The sequence below is a fragment of the Piliocolobus tephrosceles genome, chromosome 10, assembly GCF_002776525.5.
Source record: "Piliocolobus tephrosceles isolate RC106 chromosome 10, ASM277652v3, whole genome shotgun sequence".
NCBI lineage: Eukaryota > Metazoa > Chordata > Mammalia > Primates > Cercopithecidae > Piliocolobus > Piliocolobus tephrosceles.
The window spans coordinates 119,371,906-119,391,953 of NC_045443.1; the positions used below are offsets into that span (position 1 = coordinate 119,371,906).

Consider the following 20,048-nt stretch of genomic DNA (forward strand, 5'->3'; position numbering starts at 1 on the left):
CAGCAAAGATTTCTTATCCAGGCGAGAAAAAGTTCTCACTTTTAAAAGGCATGGGCACAAACACAGACCCAGCAAAGACTTCTGACCAGTGAGGGGGTAGGAGTGGGGGGATGAAGAGTGAGCCCTATCAGCCCAGAAACTGGGGAGCAACGAGACAGAGTTCACACTCCCCTGGCATAGTCTAAGCTCCAGACTCAGAGAACCATTTTGAGACCACCTGTAGGGCTCACCAACCCGACCCCATTCTGCATTTTGTAACCAGCCCCCTGACAGTGTCTCACTTGGTTTCCAGCCTCCTTCACCCCAATTCTTTGACCATGAAAACCTTCAAGATCACTCACAAAAGATGCCTCCCAGATGTCTTGTGGAGCTGGCACCAGGGCTGGCTGACAGAGGGATTTCATGCATTCTGAGTCAGGACACAAGGAAGGACTGACAGGGAAGCTGCCCCCAGCTCCATACAAGGACAACTTTTGAAGTATCAGACAACCAATCAGACGTGCTCAGCTTCTAGAAGGAGTGAGCTTCCCATCGCCAGCGGTATGAAAACATTGTTCTAGCCGGGCTTGGTGGTGCATGCCCGTCGAGCCCAGGAGTCCGAATGCAGCCTGGGTAACACAATGAGACCCCTGTCTCCCCACCACCAAAAAAAAAAAAAATCAGTGGGGAAAAGTTACTAACCATGAACCCCTCTAGGATCCTGGGGCAGGAGGCAGGGATGGCCCAGACATCCCACCCAAGTCTGGATATTTTTATTACTTCTTATCTGTGCAGATGGGGAAATTCAAACCACATAGAATTAGGAGAGGGATGAGGAGCGTGACATAGGAGCTGGGGAAAGGAAACCCTCCCCACCCCAAAGCCCCCTCTCAGTCACCACTCCCAGATCCTCTTGTTCCTCGAAAATCAGCAAATCTCTCCTCCCAGCTTCCGTCCTCTTCCCCCTCCAGACCTCAGGCCCCTTAGCTGTTATGTGTTCCTAGTCCTGAACTGGGGGTTTCTGGGAACCAAGGACATTGCATTATTTTGTTCACTGAACCTGTTTCCATTGGCAATAGCCAGTGGGAGGCCCTGGGGTGATAGCGACGTGATGTATGTATGTATGTATGTATGTATGTATGTATGTAGGTATGTATGTATTTTTTGAGACTGAGTCTGCCTCTGTCGCCCAGGCTGAGTTCAGTGGCAGGATCTCGGCTCACTGCAACTTTCGCCTCCTGGGTTCAAGCAAGTTCTCCTGCCTCAGCCTCCAGAGTAGCTGGGATTACAGGCACGGCCACCACGCCCAACTAATTTCTTTTTTTTTTTTTTGAGATGGAGTCTTGCTCTGTCGCCCAGGCTGAAGCGCAGTGGCGTGATCTCGGCTCATTGAAACCTCTGCCTCCCGGGTTCAAGCGATTTTCCTGCCTCAGCCTCCCAAGTAGCTGGGACTACAGGTGTGCACCCCCACCCCTGACTAATTTTTGTATTTTTGGTAGAGATAGGATTTCACCGTGTTGCCCAGACTGATCTCAAACTCCTGACCTCATGATCCGCCTGCCTTGGCCTCCCAAAGAGCTGGGATTACAGGCGTGAGCCACCTCGCCTGGCTAATTTTTTTTTATTTTGACACAGGGTCTTACACTGTCACCTAGGCTACAGTGCAGTGGCGTGATCTCTGCTCACTCCAACCTCCACCTCCCGGGTTCAAGAACTTCTTCTACCTCAGCTTCCCAAGTAGTTGGGATTATAGGCACGCACCACCGAGCCCGGCTAATTTTTGTATTTTTAGAAGAGATGGGCTTTTACCATGTTGACCAGGCTGGTCTTGAACTCCTGACCTCAGGTGATACACCTGCCTCAGCCTCCCAAAGTGCTGGAATTACAGGCATGAGCCACCGTGCCCTGCCTAATTTTTGTATTTTTAATGGAGACGGAGTTTCGCCATATCGGCCAGGCTGGTCTCAAACTCCTGACCTTAAGTGATCCACTGCCTCTGCCTCCCAAAGTGTTGGAATTATAAGCATAAGCCACCACACCCGGCCCATGATTCACTTATTTATTTAGTTTTTTTTGTTGTTTTTTTGGAGATGGAGTCTCGCTCTGTCAACCAGGGTGGAGTGCAGTGGCGCAATCTCGGCTCACTGCCTCCCAAAGTGTTGGGATTACAGGCATGAGCCACTGCACCCAGCCTTATTTGGTTGTTTTTTATTTGAGACAGGATCTCGCTTTATTGCCTAGGTTGGAGGACACTGGAGCAATCACCACAGCCTCCATCCCAAGAAGCTGGGAGTACAGGCTCATGCCACCACACCTGGCTTATTTATTTATTTATTTATTCAGACGGAGTATTGCTCTTATTGCCCAGGCTGGAGTGCAATGGCATAATCTCTCCCTCCCAGATTCAAGCGATTCTCCTGCCTCAGCCTCCCAAGTAGCTGGGATTTTTATATTTTTAGTAGAGATGAGGTTTCTCCATGTTGGTCAGGCTGGTCTTGAACTCCTGTCCTCTTGGCTGATCCACCCGCCTCAGCTTCCCAAAGTGCTGGGATTACAGGCGTCAGCCACTGCACCCAGCCTTGTTTGTTTGTTTATTTATTCATTTAGAGACAGAGTCTCACTCTGTCCCCCAGGCTGGAGTGCACTGGTGAGATCTCGGCTCACTCAACCTCCGCCTCCCAGGTTCAAGTGATTCTCCTGCCTCAGTCTCCCTAGTAGCTGGGATTTCAGGAACGCATCACCATTCCCAGCTAGTTGTTTTTTTTTTTTTTTTTTTTTAGTAGAGATGGCGCTACTGCACTCCAGCCTGGGTGACTACTGAGACCCTGTCTCAATAAATAAATAAATAAGGTCAGACGCAGTGGCTCACATCTGTAATCCCAGCACTCTTGGAGGCTGAGGCAGGCAGATCATCTGAGTTCGGGAGTTCGAGACCAGCCTGGCCAACATAGTGAAACCCTGTCTCTACTAAAAATACAAAAAAATATCTGGGTGTGGTGGTGGGCACCTGTAATTCCAGTTATTTAGGAGGCTGAACCAGGAGAATCGGTTGAACCCAGGAGGTGGAGGTTGCAGTGAGCTGAGATCGAGCCACTGCACCCAGCCTGGGGGATAGAGACTCCGTCTTAAAATAAAAATAAAATAAAATAAAATGTTTACATAGGCTGGGCACAGTGGCTCATGCCTGTAATTCCAGAACTTTGGGAGGCCCATATGGGAGGATCCCTTGAGCCCAGGAGTTTGAGATCAGCATGCACAACATGGGGAGACGCTGTACGCTGTCACTATTTTTTTCATTGGAGACGGAGTCTCCCTCTGTCGCCCAGGCTGGAGTGCAGCAGCGTGATCTCAGCTCACTGCAACCTCCACCTCCTGGGTTCAAGCGATTATCCCACCTCAGCTTCCCCAGTTGCTGGGATTACAGGTGTGCCCCATCACACCTGGATAATTTTTTTTGGATTTTTAGTAGAGATGGTGGCTCTCACCAGTAATTCCAGCACTTTGGGAGGCTGAGGCGGGCAGATCACGAGGTCAAGAGATGAAGACCATCCTGGTCCATATGGTGAAACACTGTCTCTACTAAAAATACAAAAATTAGCTGGGCGTGGTGGCGCCCGTCTGTAGTTCCAGCTACTTGGCAGACTGAAGCAGGAGAATCGCTTGGACCCGGGAGGTGGAGGTTGCAGTGAGCCGAGATTGCACCACTGCACTCCAGCCTGGTGACAGAGCAAGACTCCGTCTCAAAAACAAAAAAGTAGAAAGGCCACCAGGGAAACAAGGCCAGTAGGGTGAGATTTCAAATTCCAAATTCCCCAATTTTTTTTTTTTTGAGACGGAGCCTCGCTGTTTCCCAGGCTGGAGTGCAGTGGCGCGATCTCGGCTCACTGCAAGCTCTGCCTCCCGGGTTCACGCCATTCTCTGCCTCAGCCTCTGGTGTAGCTGAAAGTACAGGTGCCTGCCACCAGGCCCGGCTAATTTTTTGTATTTATTTTTAAAATTTTATTTATTTATTTGAGACAGAGTCTTCCTCTGTCACCAGGCTGGAGTGCAGTGGCATGATCTTGGCTCACCTTAACCTCCGCCTCCCGGGTTCAAGCCATTCTCCTGGCTCAGCCTCCCGAGTAGCTGGGATTACAGGCACCCACCACCATGCCCAGCTAATTTTTGTATTTTTAGTAGAGACGGGGTTTCAGCATGTTGGCCAGGATGGTCTCGATCTCCTGACCTTGTGATCCACCCGCCTCAGTCTCCCAAAGTGCTGGGATTACAGGCGTGAGGCACCGCGCCCAGCCTTTTATTTATTTATTTATTTAAAACGGAGTCTCGCTCTGTCTCCAGGCTGGAGTGCAGTGGCGCGATCTTGGCCCATTGCAATCTTCGCCCCCCGGGGTTCAAGCGATTCTCCTGCCTCAGCCTCCCCAGTAGCTGAGATTACAGGCATGCACCACCACACCTAATTTTTTTTAGTAGAGACGAGGTTTCACCATGTTGGCTAGGCTGGTCTAGAACTCCTGACCTTGTGATCTGCCCGCCTCGGCCTCCCAAAGTGTTGGTATTATAGGCGTGAGGCACCGCGCCCGCCCCCCATCTTTATTTTTAAAAAGCCAAGACAGGCCGCTGCGGGAACCAGAGACTTTTGGGGGTCAGAGGTTTTCGTCCCACAAAGGTTGGGTGGGGGCCCGCCCTCTAGTGGTGACAAGAGTTAAGTTTCACCTCGCCGACCTGCAATGTCACATGCTTGTCACTCATTCCTGTCTCTCCCATAGTTATTCATTCAACAAAAAATTACTGAGCACCGATTGTATGCAGAGGAATATTCTAGATGCTGAGGGTAGAGCTGTGAAGCTTATAGTAAAGGTCCCTGCCCCGGAGCTGACCTCTCAGGAGACATTCCCTAGCATAGTCTTGCATACACCGCCACCTCACCTCTGCTCCCCAAAATTGGCCTTCCAATGCTCCCACAGCTAAATATCCCTGCTTCAGGGTCTTGGCATGAGCAGTTCCCTCGCCACCCTGGAAAGCTAGATCCTGTCTGCATGGCGGGCTCTGGTCTCAGCTTAAATGTGACCTAAGTCAGAAAGCTGTGACCTTGCTTATTTCCTGCCCCTCTCCGCACCCCACTAAAATATTCGGGCCAGGCGTGGTGGCTCATGCCTGTAATCCCAGCACTTTGGGAGGCCGAGGCGGGAGGATCACCTGAGGTCAGCAGTTCGAGGCTAGCCTGGCCAACATGGCAAAAACCCGTCTCCACTAAAAATACAAAAATTAGCCAGGCGTGGTGGCGGGCGCCTGTAATTCCAGCTACGCAGCAGGCTGAGGCAGGAGAATTGCTTGAACCGCGAGGTGGAGGTCGCAGTGAGCCAAGATCGTGCCATTGCACTCCAGCCTGGGCGCTAAGAGCAAAATTGTCTCAAAAAAAAAATATATATATATATACACACACACACACACACACACACACACACAAACACATATATATAAAATATTCAATTAAGGCTTTCATTTTCCTGGAATCCCTCAGCATAGCACTTAATAGTTGCTCAGAAGACACTTGCTGAATGGGTTTGAAGATTCACTAGGTTAAAAAATATCAGGAGGCCGGGCACGGTGGCTCACGCTTGTAATTCCAGCACTTTGGGAGGCTGAGGCGGGCGGATCACGAGGTCAGGAGTTTGAGACCAGCCTGGCCAACATGGTGAAACCCCATCTCTACTAAAAATACAAAAATTAGCAGGGCACGGTGGCGGGCGCCTGTAATCTAGGGAGGCTGAGGCAGGAGAACTGCTTGAACTGAGGAGGTGGAGGTTGCGGTGAGCCCAGATCGCATCACTGCACTCTAGTCTGGGCGACAGAGCTAGACTCCGTCTCAAAAAAAACAAAAAACAAAAAAAAAACCAGGAACCGGTCACCTCAATACGTATCAGATGCTGGTGAACACAGGTGGACAAAGCGGTCAACAGACCAAAAATCCCTACCCTAAAAAAATAAAAGAAAAACCTCCCTGCCCTGAATCCGAGTATTTTAAAATTAAAATTGTAGCCCCCTCACTACCCACCTCCTTTAGCCCGCTTTATTTTTTCTCCAGCTTTTCACCTTCTAAACTATTATAAAATCGACTCATTGGTGTTTGTGTGTCTTCCCCTACAGAATGCAGCCTCCAAGAGGGCATGGGATTTTGTCCATCTCGTTCATCACCCTACCCAGCCTCAGCAACTAGACCAGTGTTGGCACCCAGTGGGCGCCAAATAAACACTGACGGCTTGAACTCTAGACCTCGGCCGCTCTTTTTCCTACAGACCTTGAGCCACCTTGTTCCAAAGGGGATACTGGCCTCAGGAGGCGCCCAGAGGTGACCTCAGGCGGCCCGACCCAGGAGTCCAAGCTCCGGGAGCAGGGCCACAGGAGCAGCTGCGGAGAGGGGCGGTGCCAGGAGCCGGAACGGGCAGTCGGGCGCTTCCTGAAGAGGTGCAGGCGGCCGCGCGCCAGGGACCGTGGGCGGTGCCGTCTGAGCAGGCGGGTCACGTGACGCCCACAACAACGCCCACCTCTTGGTGGGCGGGGCGCAGGTGGGCGGGGATCATGCAAAACAGCCCAGGGCGGCGACCAATCGCGGTGCGCGCCGGGGGTCCCAGCTCCGGGGATTCGGGACGCCACCCGCGCGCAGTCTCGGGTCGCTGTCGCCCGGGGGCTTTTGCCAGCGGCGCCGGGGGCCTGTGTGCTGGGGCAGCAGGCGCTCCCTTGACCTCGTCCTCTCGTCCTGTGCGGCCGGCCGGGTGAGGCCGGGCCCGCGTAGGGGGCAGGCGGCGGCTGCCTCCGGCGGAGGTGCCTCGCGGCTCCCGGGCGGGCCCGCGCCTCGGCGGCGTGCTCCATGCATCCGGAGCCCGCCCCGCCCCCGAGCCGCAGCAGCCCCGAGCTTCCCCCGAGCGGCGGCAGCACCACCAGCGGCAGCCGCCGGAGCCGCCGCCGCAGCGGGGACGGGGAGCCTCCGGGAGCGCCGCCGCCGCCGCCCGCCGTCACCTACCCGGACTGGATCGGCCAGAGTTACTCCGAGGTGATGAGTCTCAACGAGCACTCCATGCAGGCGCTGTCCTGGCGCAAGCTCTATTTGAGCCGCGCCAAACTCAAAGCCTCCAGCCGGACCTCGGCTCTGCTCTCCGGCTTCGCCATGGTGAGCTCGGGCCACCTTGCCCTCCCCTCTCTGCTGTCCTGGCTGCTCCCTCCCGCAGCCCCGACGGGGCCCACTGGGGAGCGGGCTGGGCGGGCCGGGCGGGCCGGGGTGAGGGGAAGAGCTGGGAGAAGCCGTCGTGAGCGCTGCGCAAGGGGCAGCGTCGTGAGCGCTGCTGGACGTGAGCACTAGTGGGCGCCGAATACTCCGATCTGGGGTGATGACAAGCCATACCAGAGTCCGGGCTTGGGGGGCTTGGGTGCCTCCACATGGACTTGCCTGCCCCAGCAAGAGTGGTAGATGCATCCCGAAGTTAGCTCTGTAAGAAGCCCGCCCCACGTGCGTTCAGTGGGGAAACAAGGGACTCAAAAACTAACCCAGCTGGGGGCGTCAGGAGGTGGGGACGAGGAGAAAGACCTCGAGCTGTCTTGTGCCCCCGCACCTGAGGCCGGAAGGTGTTAGCCCTGTTCTTTTATCAGCTTGTAGAGGGGATTTCCTAACACCCCTTTTGCCACCGCATTTTCCGAGAGCCTCAGCCTGGGGGTTTGACAACCAGTCCGCACCCTCAGTTTTTCCTCCAGAAACTTGCCACTGAGTCACTGAGTGTGAGGGAGGAGGGAGGGACGTGTTCCCGTTGAATGGGCTCTTTCTTTTTTCTTTTTTCTTTTTTCCAAGACGGAGTCTCGCTCTGTCGCCCAGGCTGGAGTGCAGTGGTGCAATCCCGGCTCACTGAAACCTCCACCTCCCGGGTTCAAGTGATTCTCATGCCTCAGCCTCCTGAGTAGCTGGAATTACAGACACCACGCCCGGCTCATTTTTGTATTCTTAGTAGAGACAGGGTTTCACCGTGTTGGCCAGTCTGGTCTTGAACTCCTGACCTCATGATCTGTCCACCTTGGTCTCCCAAAGTGCTGTGATTACAGACGTGAGCCACCTCGCCCGGCCCAATGGGCTCTTTCTTGATATAGGGGATAGGCTTGCTTTCCTTTCTCCACCATCCTAAGGAGCTGGAGTGGGAAGCCTCCGAGGTGTGGGGTGGGTGAGGCTGCTGATGGGCCTGAGAAGTGGCTCTGGGGATACCCTCAGGCTTGGCATATTGAAGTTTCTCCGGGAGCAGGAGACTACATAATAACTACATTATTACCACTTTCGGTGATATCAGCCTTCGTGAATGGACTCTGTCCCCGCCCCCCAGTTCTGTAGACCAGAGCACTCCTGCCCCTGCCACAAGTGAGCTAAGCCCTTGGCCTTGAGAGAGGGAGTGGCTGCACCCTTCGTGTTTTCTTGGGAAGGGAGTGTGTCTGGAACTCTCCCTGCTTTGCCTTGCAGCAGAGCCTGAATTTTTTAAGGCCCAGAGCGCGCTGGGCCACAGTAGAAAGGCCAGGAGATGGGGAGTGGGAAGCAGCCCTCCCTGCTCAGCTACTTGCTGCCTTTGTGACCTCAAGCAACTCAGTCTCCCTGTCTGGGCCTCAATTCCTGAATCGATCAAAGAAGGCTGCTACTCAAAAGTTTCTCTTTGGGAATAAAATTGAGGGAGCCCCTGAGAGGAGATCAGGGAGTGTGTTTGTATAGACAGCACTCTCAGTTTTAGTTTAGACAGGAGGGAATTCTACTCTGTTAGTTTCAAGTCCTGAGAGACCAGGTTCTGCCTCGTGCCTGAAGAATCTCTAAAAGCAGCCGGCATGTACTAAACACTCACTCAGTGCCAGGTGCCTTAACTCCTGGGCTTACTCCTCAACAACCCTCTGTGATGATTTTGTCAAGGGGCTTTCCCAAGACCACACAGCCAGTCCGGTGGAGCAGGATTTGAACCCGGGTCTGTTAGTGTTCAGAACTTGCTCAGGCACTTGTACCCATTGCGGTGTATAGGAACTCTGATTGATGTCCAGCTAGGGACATGTTAAGACAGGCCTAGGAAATGAAAAATAGGGCAAAAGAGTTTCTTTTAAGCCAAAGCAAGTTTTATAATTGGTGGTGGGCAGGGAGCTACCAGTTCTCAGCTTTTCCCTGCAGCGCTCCGGGTTTAAGATAATGGTTCCCCCTTTTCTTGTGGCCATGAGTTTATAGCTGCCCCAAGCTTCTCACTCCTGATGGGGGGAGATCCAGATGAATGACACTTTCCTGCCTTCTCAAGTCCCCTCTTCCTTTCAAAGACAGGCCTCAGGCTTCATGGTCAAATGTCACCTCCTTCCTCTTGCTAAAAACAGTGTGAGGAAGTCAGGAGACTGGGGCAGCCAATGGCTTGGAGTGGGCTTTGGCCCACCATGTCTGCCTCTTGGGGACTTTTATTTTCCCCTTCCTGGGTGGAGAAGGCTTGCCGGCTCTGCTGATGGAATCCCCAAAGTTCTGCAGGCAGAGAAGGACCAAACCCCAGGATACTCTCCATTCTGCAGTTACAAGAGGGTAACTGCATGTGCCATGAAGCTGGAAATCTATAGGAGGGATGGGATTGGGTGCAGGGTCTGACCATGCCCCACTCCCACTTAGACACCCAGCCTGTAAGTGAGCTTCAGAGAGGAGGGGGTGCCAGCAGCCCCAACGCCATGGTAACAGAGCAACAAGTTTCCTGAATTACTCTCCGTTGGCCTGTGAGTCAGCATAACCAACTTCCTGCCCCCAGAGGGCTTCCTTCCCAGAGACCTGGAAAGTCAAGGGATGGGGTCACCAGGTGAGATTGAGGGAGGGTCTCCCACAAAGCCTGGAGGGGATTGAGAGGTTCCCCACTTCACAGGTAGGAGGGCCGGGCCAGGTGGCCAGGAAGTGTTGGGGATGGCCAGTGGGTGACCTCAGGCAAGAGGCTTTACCTCTTTGAGGCCAGTTTTCTTTTCTTTTTTTTTTTCTTTGAGACGGAGTTTCCTCTTTGTTGCCCAGGCTGGAGTGCAGTGATGCGATCTCGGCCCACTGCAACCTCCGCCTCCTGGGTTCATGCGATTCTCCTATCTCAGCCTCCCGAGTAGCTGAGATTACAGGCACACGCCACCTCACCCGGCCTCTCATTTTTGTATTTTTAGTAGAGACGGGGTTTCACCATGTTGGCCAGGCTGGTCTCAAACTCCTGACCTCAGGTGATCCACCTGCCTTGGCATCCCAAAGTGCTGGGATTACAGGTGTGAGCCACTGCACCTGGCCGAAGCCAGTTTTTTTTATGTGTACGGAGATGGCAGATATCCTGCTCTCCCATGGACTTGCATGAAGATTCATTGTGAAACCAGACTGGGCCCATGAAACACAGAGGAATTTTCAGGGTCTGATGACACACACCTTGCCTGGACCCTCTCTAATCTGCAGATGAGATTCTTGCTCCAGACGGCATTTCTAGGAACAGCAGGCCTCAGGCGCGCCATCCTCCAAACTCTAACGAGAGATACAAAGCAAGGCGGCCTGGACGTAGCATAGGATCAGCATCCTGTAGAGCTCCTTAAGCCCACAGTACTCTTGTGGGCTTTGAATCACGCCCTCTGTGCCTCAGTTTACACTTCATCGAGAGGCAGCCAGCCTCAGCCTGACCCCGTCCCCTGCAAGACTGGTGAGCATATGTGGTGATCTCGTCTGCTGGGGAAGGCAGGCTGTAACATTAGCCTAAGCAGAAGATAATTGGGAAGGTCAGTCTGCTGCTGTAAACAAAATGCTTTCCATGACCTGGGATCAATTATTTTTGGATTATCTGCCTCCTCAGTTCTCTGCCTGCCAGCACCCTTTTGTTCCCAAGTTCTAGAGCTGGTTCAGAAGTTGCCTGTAATTTCTATGAAAATGAGTTGGAAGGAAGGACTCAAATCATAAGACACTGAGCCTCTGTGACATGTTCCGAGTTCAGGGACCATGTAAATGAGCAAAAAATTGCTATTACTATTCCTAGTACTGATCACTGATAGTAATTATTATTGCTGTTGTTGATTGGGCTGTTGCTGTAGGCTAGACAGTGCCCCACGTAGCACATTCTGTGATCTTCCTATAACCAGGTGAGTATAGGTGGTCACTGAGAGGAAGGACTTGCCCATGGTCCCTGGCTGGGAAGCTGCAGAGCCCTGTGGCTGTGGTGTAGCACCCTTGCTGTGGGAGATGAAGCATCAGAGAGTGTAGGAGAACAGAGCTGAGAAGCTCAAGCAGAGCAAGGTCAGAACAGACACCTGAGCAAGACAAGTTGGTTCAAATCCCAGCTCTACCTCTTATAAGGGCAAGACCTTAGGTAAGTCATTTAACCTTTCTCGGTCTCAGTTTCCTCATCTTTTTTTTTTTTTTTTTTTTTTGGAGAAAAAGGCCTGCCCTTGTTGCCCGGGCTGGAGTGCAATGGCCGGATCTCAGCTCACTGCAAGCTCTGCCTCCCGGGTTTATGCCATTCTCCTGCCTCAGCCTCCCGAGTAGCTGGGACTACAGGCTCCCGCCACCTCGCCCGGCTAGTTTTTTGTGTTTTTTAGTAGAGACGGGGTTTCACCGTGTTAGCCAGGATGGTCTGGATCTCCTGACCTCGTGATCCGCCCGTCTCGACCTCCCAAAGTGCTGGGATTACAGGCTTGAGCCACCGCGCCCAGACGAGTTTCCTCATCTTTAAAATGGAGTACGGCCGGGCACATTGGCTCACGCTTGTAATCCTAGCACTTTGGGAGGCCGAGGCAGGCGAATCACCTGAGGTCAGGAGTGGGAGACCAGCCTGGCCAACATGGTGAAACCCCATCTCTACTAAAAGTACAAAAATTAGCCGGGTGTGGTTGTGCATTCCTGTAATTCCAGCTACTCGGGAGGCTGAGGCAGGAGAATTGTTTCAACCTGGGAGACGGAGGTTGCAATGAGTAGAGAGATCACACCACTGCACTCCAGCCTGGGCAACAAACAGAGTAAGACTCCATCTCAAAAAAAGAAAAAAAATTGCAAAGCACTTACAGTATCTGACCCAAGTATCCCAGATACTTGCTTACCCTTTTTTCCATGGTGTTAGGGCTACTAAGGGTTAACTGAGTTAAAATAATCTGGTTCTTGCTGAGCCTTGAGTGTGGTGGAGTTAGGACTTGAGAAAGAGCCTTCAAGTCACAGGAAGTGGCAGGAACAGATGAGAAATGACAGGGCCTAGGGGAAAGGTACAGGGGCTGTGGTTGGTGTTGAGGGTCTTCAGGAAGTAGTAGAGAACGGTGAATTTAGCCAGGCAAGATGATGGAGGGCCTTGATTGGGTGGGAAATTTGAACTCTTGGATCGGCAGCAGGGAGCCATTGAAGGTTTTAGACAGGAGTTACATGATGCATTCTGTGATGGTGGTGGTGGTGGTTGTGGTTACTGTTTACTGAAACCCTGTCGTGCCAGGCATGAGCCTGAACGCTTTTCTTTCATTCGTACTGAATCCTCACCATAGCTCTTAAAAGTATGTACTGTAAACAGGAAAACTAAGGCTCCTAGAGGTTAAGATTCTCCAGCTAGTAGCATTCAAGCTCTGGTCTGTCTGGCTGGGAGCCATTTCCACTTTACCACCCTCTGGTTTCCACCACCCATGCAGGTTGTTAACTGGGCCTTTGAGATCTTCCAGATGTGAGACTCTGTGTGCTGGATTTGCACACTGGGCTATGGAGAAAGGGAATTATGCTGTGTTCCCCAAGGGGAGGGCGCTTCCTGCCTAGCAGAGAAGATGTTTGTAAAATTGCACAAGTGCCTGTGGCATATTTTTGGAATTTTGACCGAGAGCAGTGTTGAGCTCCACTGACTGCCGGGTCCCTGGCTAATGAAGGATAACTCTGAGTAGGTTTCTAAGACAGCCCTAAGGTAATCAATGTGGGGTGGGGGTGAAGGGTAGAGTTCCTGTAGAGAAATAAAACTGAATATAAAGTTTAAACATTGACAGCAGGCCAGGTGCAGTGGCTCATGCCCGTAATCCCAGTACTTTGAGAGGCCAAGGTAGGAGGATAGCCGGAGCCTAGGAGTTGGAGACCTGTCTGGGCAACATAGGGAGACCCCGTCTCTACAAATAATAAAAAAAATTAGCCAGGCATGGTGGCAGATGCCTGTGGTCCCAAGTACTTGGGAGGCTGAGGCAGGAGGATCACTTGAGCCCAGAAGGTCAAGGCTGCAGTGAGCTCTAAGGGTGCCACACTCCAGTCTGGGTGACAGAGTGAGACTCTGTCTCACAACAAATAAAATAAACATAGACAGCAGATTTCTCTCTGATGGGGTTTCTAAGGATTCTTTAATATGATCTCGGGAAGGAACATCTCAGACTGCTAAGACCACAGACTTTTCTTCAGATGATAATCTTGTGGGACTATTATTTGATAGCCCTATTTAGGGATCATTGATGTCACCCAGGGGTCAGCTGGCTTTTTGTGTAAAGGAGCCACCAGGTCTCAGTGGTAACTCTTCAACTCTGCTGTTGTAGCTGGAAAGCAGCACGGATAATAGGTGAGTGAGTGGGCATGGCTGTGTGCCAATAAAACTTAATTTACAAAAACTACTGTCTGCAGGCTCTAGTTTGCTGACCTCTGATCTAAGCCAATCTTTTTTTTTTTTTTTTTTTGAGACTGAGTTTTGCTCTTGTTGCACAGGTTTGAGTGGAATGGTGCAATCTTGGCTCACTGCAGCCTCTGCCTCCTGGGTTCAAGCGATTCTTCAGCCTCAGCCTCCCGAGTAGCTGGGGTTATAGGCATGTGCCACCATGCCCGGCTAATTTTGTATTTTTAGTGGAGATGGGGTTTCTCCATGTTGGTCAGGCTGGTCTCGAACTCCCAACCTCAGATGATCTGCCCAGCTCGACCTCCCAAAGTGCTGGGATTACAAGTGTGAGCCACTGCGCCTGGCCCTGTCTCCAAACTTTTGAGCTTATACCCTTATCAAAAAATATTTATGGCTGGGCACGGTGGCTCACGCCTGTAATCCCAGCAGTTTGGGAGGCTGAGGCTGGCGGATCACTAGGTCAGGAGATCGAGACCATCCTGGCTAACACGGTGAAACCCCATTTCTACTAAAAAATACAAAAAATTAGCCAGGCGTGGTGGCGGGCGCCTGTAGTCCCAACTACTTGGGAGGCTGAAGCAGGAGAATGGCGTGAACCCAGGAGGCAGAGCTTGCAGTGAGCGGAGATGGCGCCACTGCACTCCAGCATGGGCGACAGAGTGAGACTTCGTCTCAAAAAAAAAAAAAATTAACCAGGCATGGTGCCTCTAGTCCCAGCTGTTTGGGACGCTGAGATGGGATGATCACTGAACCCGAGAGGTTGAGGCTGCAGTGAGCTGTGATTACCCAATTGCACCCTAGCCTGGGCGACAGCGTGAGACCCTGCCTCAAAAAAAGAATTAGCCAGTTGAAGAGAAAGTCTGGGTCTGTGCCCCCCGACCCCGTATGCAAATTCAGCCTGTTCATGGCTTGTAACAAATTTAGTAAGTTGCAACCAGCACATTTTGTTGTTTCTTTCTTTTGATAACTTTGGTACCAAGCTCCTGGCGGTTTTTAGAATGAGATAAGGATGAAATGAAACAAAGTCGCAGCACGCATTGCATCTTGCAAGACCTTATTGGCGTGCTGTAAGGCTAAATGTTGATTGGCGAAACTTTTGTTTCTGTTATAAACGCATGTGTGTCTATTTATAGAAACGTGGAGTCCTGGACTGTCATGGTCAAGACTTTGTAAACCACTGCACACTAGACCTCAATACCCTCTTAAGAGATGGTTTGCATTTGAGGTGGGGCCGGCAGGCTCAGACAGCTCCGGGTGACCCTGCATGATTGCAGCTTTAGAGGGCCTTATGTTCCAGGCTACAACCACACACCCTCCTAAAAGGGTGGTCAAGAAAAGAACTAGGCCAGGGGAAGGAAGGCTCTGGAAGCTGAGGTCAGGCGCAGCATGGGAGGGCTGCCTCCGAGGGCCTGGGCTTGCAGGTGCCCGGTGCCCAGGGTCTCCATGGAGCCCAGCAGGAGCCAGGAGAGATAGCTGGCACTCAGGCGAGGTGGGCTGACGCCTGGTACAGTCTGCTAGGGCCACCCAGGCCCTGCCCTTCACAGAATTATGTAACCCTCTTCTTGGCCTTTGCTAAGCTTTGGCATCTCTAGCCAAAACCCTACTGGGGGATCCATGGACTAGCGTGAGGTGGGGCTGGTGGTCTTTCGCCTTTCCTATCCCTTATAGGGTTCGCCTTGCCAGGTTCAGGCGGCCAGTGGCTGGCTGGGGGCTGTTTATTTTGGGCTGACGGGCTATATTTACCTTGCGAAGCTGCATGCGATCTGATCTGATCCAATCTCGCTGGGGCTCAGCTGGGGATCTGGCAGTCAGCTGCCAGATCTGCAGGGCCCCTGGGCCCTCACCCTCCCCACCCGAGGGGAGATTTCCAGAGCAAGACGTGTCCTGGAAAAAGTGGTGGTATTTATTCCTGTGAATTTTTCATCCAGCTCCATGACACGTGCCAACCGTTCCTTCTCACTTTGAATCATTCTTTTACACAGCCCCCTGAACCCTGTGGCATTGAACTTGATCCCAAGTCTGGGCACATACAGCCTGCCTATGTGCACGGAGTTCCAGGAATCGTACGGTCCAGTGAGGGTAATGGGGTTTCTTACAGAGCCGGGCAGCAGGCCCTTTTTTCTTCCTCAGAGAGCCTCTCCTCTCTCCACAGCCCAAGACCTCAGGGAGAGCTGGCGACTGTGGGTGTCCCCGGGCGTGTGCGTCCCAACAGCTGCACTGCTTTCTGGCCCTGAAGCCTGTGGGTGTGACTAATGGTGTGGAATGTGGTGGTCTCTGTCCTGTGGAGGTGGTCATCAGGCCAGGTGTGGTGTGGGGTACTCATCCTTGTGGCTGGGGTTTGGAGCTGGAGCTGCCTCTAAATATAGCAAGCGAGGTCCAGAGTTGGGGTTGGAAGGTGGGCATATGGGGTCCCTGTCTCCAGCCTGAGCTGAGAGTATCCAGGCACTATTTCTCTTCCATGCACTTCAAGCTCTGTTTTTCTTTTTTCTTTTCTTTTCTTTTTTTTAGAGATAGAGTCTTGCTCTGTTGCCCAGTGTGTAGTGTAGTGATGCGATCATAGCTACTGCAGCCTCGAAATCCTGGGCTCAAGGGATCCTCCTGCCTTAGCCTCTCAAGTAGCCAGGACTGGCTGGGCACTAACAAAAGTTAGCTGGGCATGGTGGCAGGCACCTGTAATCCCAGCTACTCAGGAGGCTGAGGCAGGAGAATCGCTTGAACCCGGGAGGGGCAGGTTGCAGTGAGCCGAATCATGCCACTGCACTCCAGCCTGGGTGACAGAGTGAGACTCCATCTCAAAAAAAAAAAAAAAAAAAGGTAGCTGGGGCTACAGGCATGCCCACTATACCCAGCTAATTTTTTTTTTCTGTGTGTGTGTGCAATAGGGTCTCACATTAGCGCTGCCATGCCCAGCTAATTTTGTATTTTTAGTAGAGATAGGGTTTCTCCATGTTGGTCAGGCTTGTCTCGAACTCCCAACCTCACATGATCTGCCTGCCTCAGCTTCCCAAAGTGCTGGGATTGCAGACATGAACCACCGCGCCCAGCCCTGTGTTTTTCTTTTTAACCAAGATTTGTTGAGCTGCTGTAGCTGGCGCTATGCTAAACATCTAGATCTGAAAACTACATTTAATCTCAGCCACCATGTGAGGGAGGTGCTCCTTTGCCCCCTTCATACCCAGGCTGTGGAGCCAAGTGGACTTGGTTTTGAATCCAGCAGCAGAGTAACCCTTTGGACAGCTGACATCACCTTTCTGAGCCTCAGTTTCCTTGTTTGTGAAAGAATAATAATAATATTAATAAATCATGGGATTATCTTTTTTTTTTGAGACAGACCATGCTCTGTCACCCAGACTGGAGTGCAGTGGTGCTATCTTGGCTTACTGCAACCTCTGCCTCCTGGATTCAAGAGATTCTCCTACCTCAGCCTCCCAGTTAGCTGGGATTACAGGTGCCCACCACCATACCCCAGCTAATTTTTTTTTTTGTTTTTGTTTTTGAGATGGTGTCTCACTCTGTTGCCTACGCTGGAGTGCAGCGGCACGATTTCAGCTCACTGCAACCTCCACCTCCAGGTTCAAGCAATACTTGTGCCTCAGCCTCACAATTTTCTGGGATTACAGGTGCGTCCCACCACACGCAGCTAATTTTTTTGTATTTTTAGTAGAGGCGGGGCTTCGCCATGTTGGCCAGGCTGGTCTTGAACACCTAACCTCAAGTTATCTGCCTGCCTCGGCCTCCCAAAGTTCTGGGATTACAGGCATAAGCCACCACGCCCGGCCCACGCCTGGCTGATTTTTGTATTTTTAGTAGAGACAGGGTTTCACCATGTTGGCCGGACTGCTCTGGAACTCCCGGCCTCAAGTGATCCGCCCACCTCAGCTTCCCAATGTGCTGGGATTACAGGCATGAGCCACTACGCCTGTCAGCCTCTGTTTTATAGATGTGGAAGCTGTGGTACAGAGAGGTTGAGAACCTTATCCAACGTCAATAGCTGTGTAAGTGGAGGAGCCAGTTTGCAGCCAGCCGTGTGGTGTGCTCTGTGGTCCTGACTGCATAGAGGGGGAGATTCACTACCTTAAGGGTGGCTGGGGCGCAGGTGAGGCACCAAGTAGGGAATAGAGTAGGACTATAGACCTGTGTACAGGCCCCTCATACACACCCCAGCGGCCAGCTCAGGGCCTAAGACACCTAAAGGCTCCAGACATTTCCAGCAAGTGGATCAGTAGCAGTGGACCTGGGGCAGCTCACTAACGTCTGCTGCTACTTGTCCTGTCTCCGGTTTCAGGTTCCGGGGTGGCAGACCAGAGCAGGAAGAGGAAGTGCTGGGGGGTGGGGAGGTGCCAGGAGACACTGGCTGCTGGAAGAGGCTCTCCTCTTCCAGGTGTGGGCAGACCTGGGTGCAGAGACAAGGGAGCTGCAGGATGTGGCCCTCCACCTGCCGTGGCCTGGTGACCTGTCCCACGTCTTGTGTCCAGCACCCACATGTGCTGAGACACCCTCACCCGCATGGACTCAATTCTCAGGGCTGGCTTTCAGCCACCAAAGATCTTAAACACAGTAGAAATCCTGATGGCATTGCCCCAAATTTATATGAGTTTGAAATGTTTTGTAAACGCCTAGACTGAAAAGTACATACCAACGTCCACTGAGGGTATTCTTAGACAAAAGCCTGCGAATCCCGTTGAAATTGTCAGAAAAGTCCTGTCAGTAAATGATACTTGGCTGTTTTAAGGAGAGTGTCAAGGCCGGGTGCGGTGGCTCACACCTGTAATCCCAGCACTTTGGGAGGCCGAGGCGGGTGGATCACGAGGTCAGGAGTTCGAGACCAGCCTGGCCAACGTGGTGAAACCCCATCTCTACTAAAAATACAAAAATTAGCTGGGCGTGGTGGCACGCACCTGTAATCCCAGCTACTCGGGAGGCTGAGGCAGGAGAATCACTCAAATCCATGAGCCAGAGGTTGCAGTGAGCTGAGATTATACCATTGCACTCCAGCCTGGGTGGTAGAGAGACTCCATCAAAAAAAAAAAAAAAAAAAGGGATCGTGTCCACCATCTTCAGATTCTCAGAGATATCCGACCCCAAGTCAGATCCAGTGTGACCATCTCACTGCATCCCCTCCTTTTATGGGTGGAGAGGAGGGTCTTGGCCAAGGTTACCGGTGAACAGGCAGTTATGGAGCTGGAACATGGGTTTGCCGATTTGACCTGGTGTTCTTTCTGCCTGAGCGTGCCCCTCTGCAGGAGGGTAGAAGCCCCAGGAGGATGTTATAAAGAGACTGTGGGGTGGGGATGAGGTTCCTAAACTGGGTAATAATAAAGCTCGCTTTTATTGAGGGTTTGTTGTGTGCCAGACACTACCTGTTTTACATGAATTGACTCTCTTAATCCTCACAATAAGCCTCCAAGGCTTGTCCCATTTATTCCCATTTTACAGATGTGGAAACAGAGGTACAGAAAGTTGAGAGCTTGACAGAGTCATACAGCCTAATCAAGGGCAGGGGAGTCAGGTTTGAAGCCAGGCAGACTGCAAAAGGAGAGCAATGGGGAAGGAAGGAGCCCACACCCCTACCTAGGGCAGGAGGGGTTAGGTCAGGAATTCCCTGCTTGCTGGGGGCCAGGCTGGTGTGCGGCTAATGGAGAAACTTCAACATTAGGCTGTCCGCTCTGAGCCTGCCACATACATAGCAAACACCTTATAAAGAGTCACTGTCCTTGATGGAATGACTGCCATAGGTCCCGCCATCTCCCTACCCCCGTCCCTCCAGCCCTCATAGGTTGACCGTGGTTGTGTGCCCACTGCCAGCTGTTCCCGGCCCAGATCTGATGAGCTGGCTCCTTTGCATGGGGGTGACTTGCAAGGCCCAGGTGAGGAGCAGCGGGTGTCTGGCCCGGAGCATGCCCCTGGTGACCTCGGGTCCACAGGTCTCCAGGAACTGGGGGCAGCTGGTGGTCAGCCCTGCAGCTGGGGAGGAGACAGCCCCAGGGTGTACTGGCCACCCAGCCTGCACCAGCTGAGCCCGTCGCTTCTGGGAAGCCTGCTCTGTACTCCTCAGGTTGTGCACTGTGTTCGCAGAAGGGCCTGAGTGTGTCCTGGGAGAGCAGCCACCACCCCTCTGCATGTCCCCAGAGCAGGGCATGAAGGAGAAGCCTCTGCTTGGGTGTGAGGATGTGGGGCCAACAGGAATGGTGTTGGCCCCACATTTAAAAGCCATTAAAATAAATGCATTTATTTTAATGGCTTTTAAAATAAAAGCATTTTTTTTTAATGCTTTTATTTTAACCATAGTAAAACATGCATAACAAAATTTACCATTTTGACCACTGATGGTGGTTGGTGTTAATTTTAATTTAATTATTTAATTGTTATTATTATTATTTTTGAGTTAGAGTCTCACTCTGTTGCTCAGGCTGGAGTGCAGTGGCACGATCTCAGCTCACTGCAACCTCCGCTGCCCGGGATCTCAGCTCACTG

General features: G+C 52.1%; 1 protein-coding gene across 1 annotated transcript in view; it reads left to right on the forward strand.

Annotated features, from left to right (window-relative positions):
- Positions 1-6,568: 6,568 nt before the first annotated feature.
- The window catches only part of ORAI1 (ORAI calcium release-activated calcium modulator 1), a 16,263-nt gene continuing 2,783 nt past the window's right edge, over positions 6,569-20,048 (forward strand). The window contains exon 1 of the mRNA XM_026457380.2: positions 6,569-7,147. Within this exon, the coding sequence (XP_026313165.1) occupies positions 6,848-7,147 (300 nt within the window). The 5' untranslated portion in view covers positions 6,569-6,847. The remainder of the gene's footprint in view (positions 7,148-20,048) is intronic.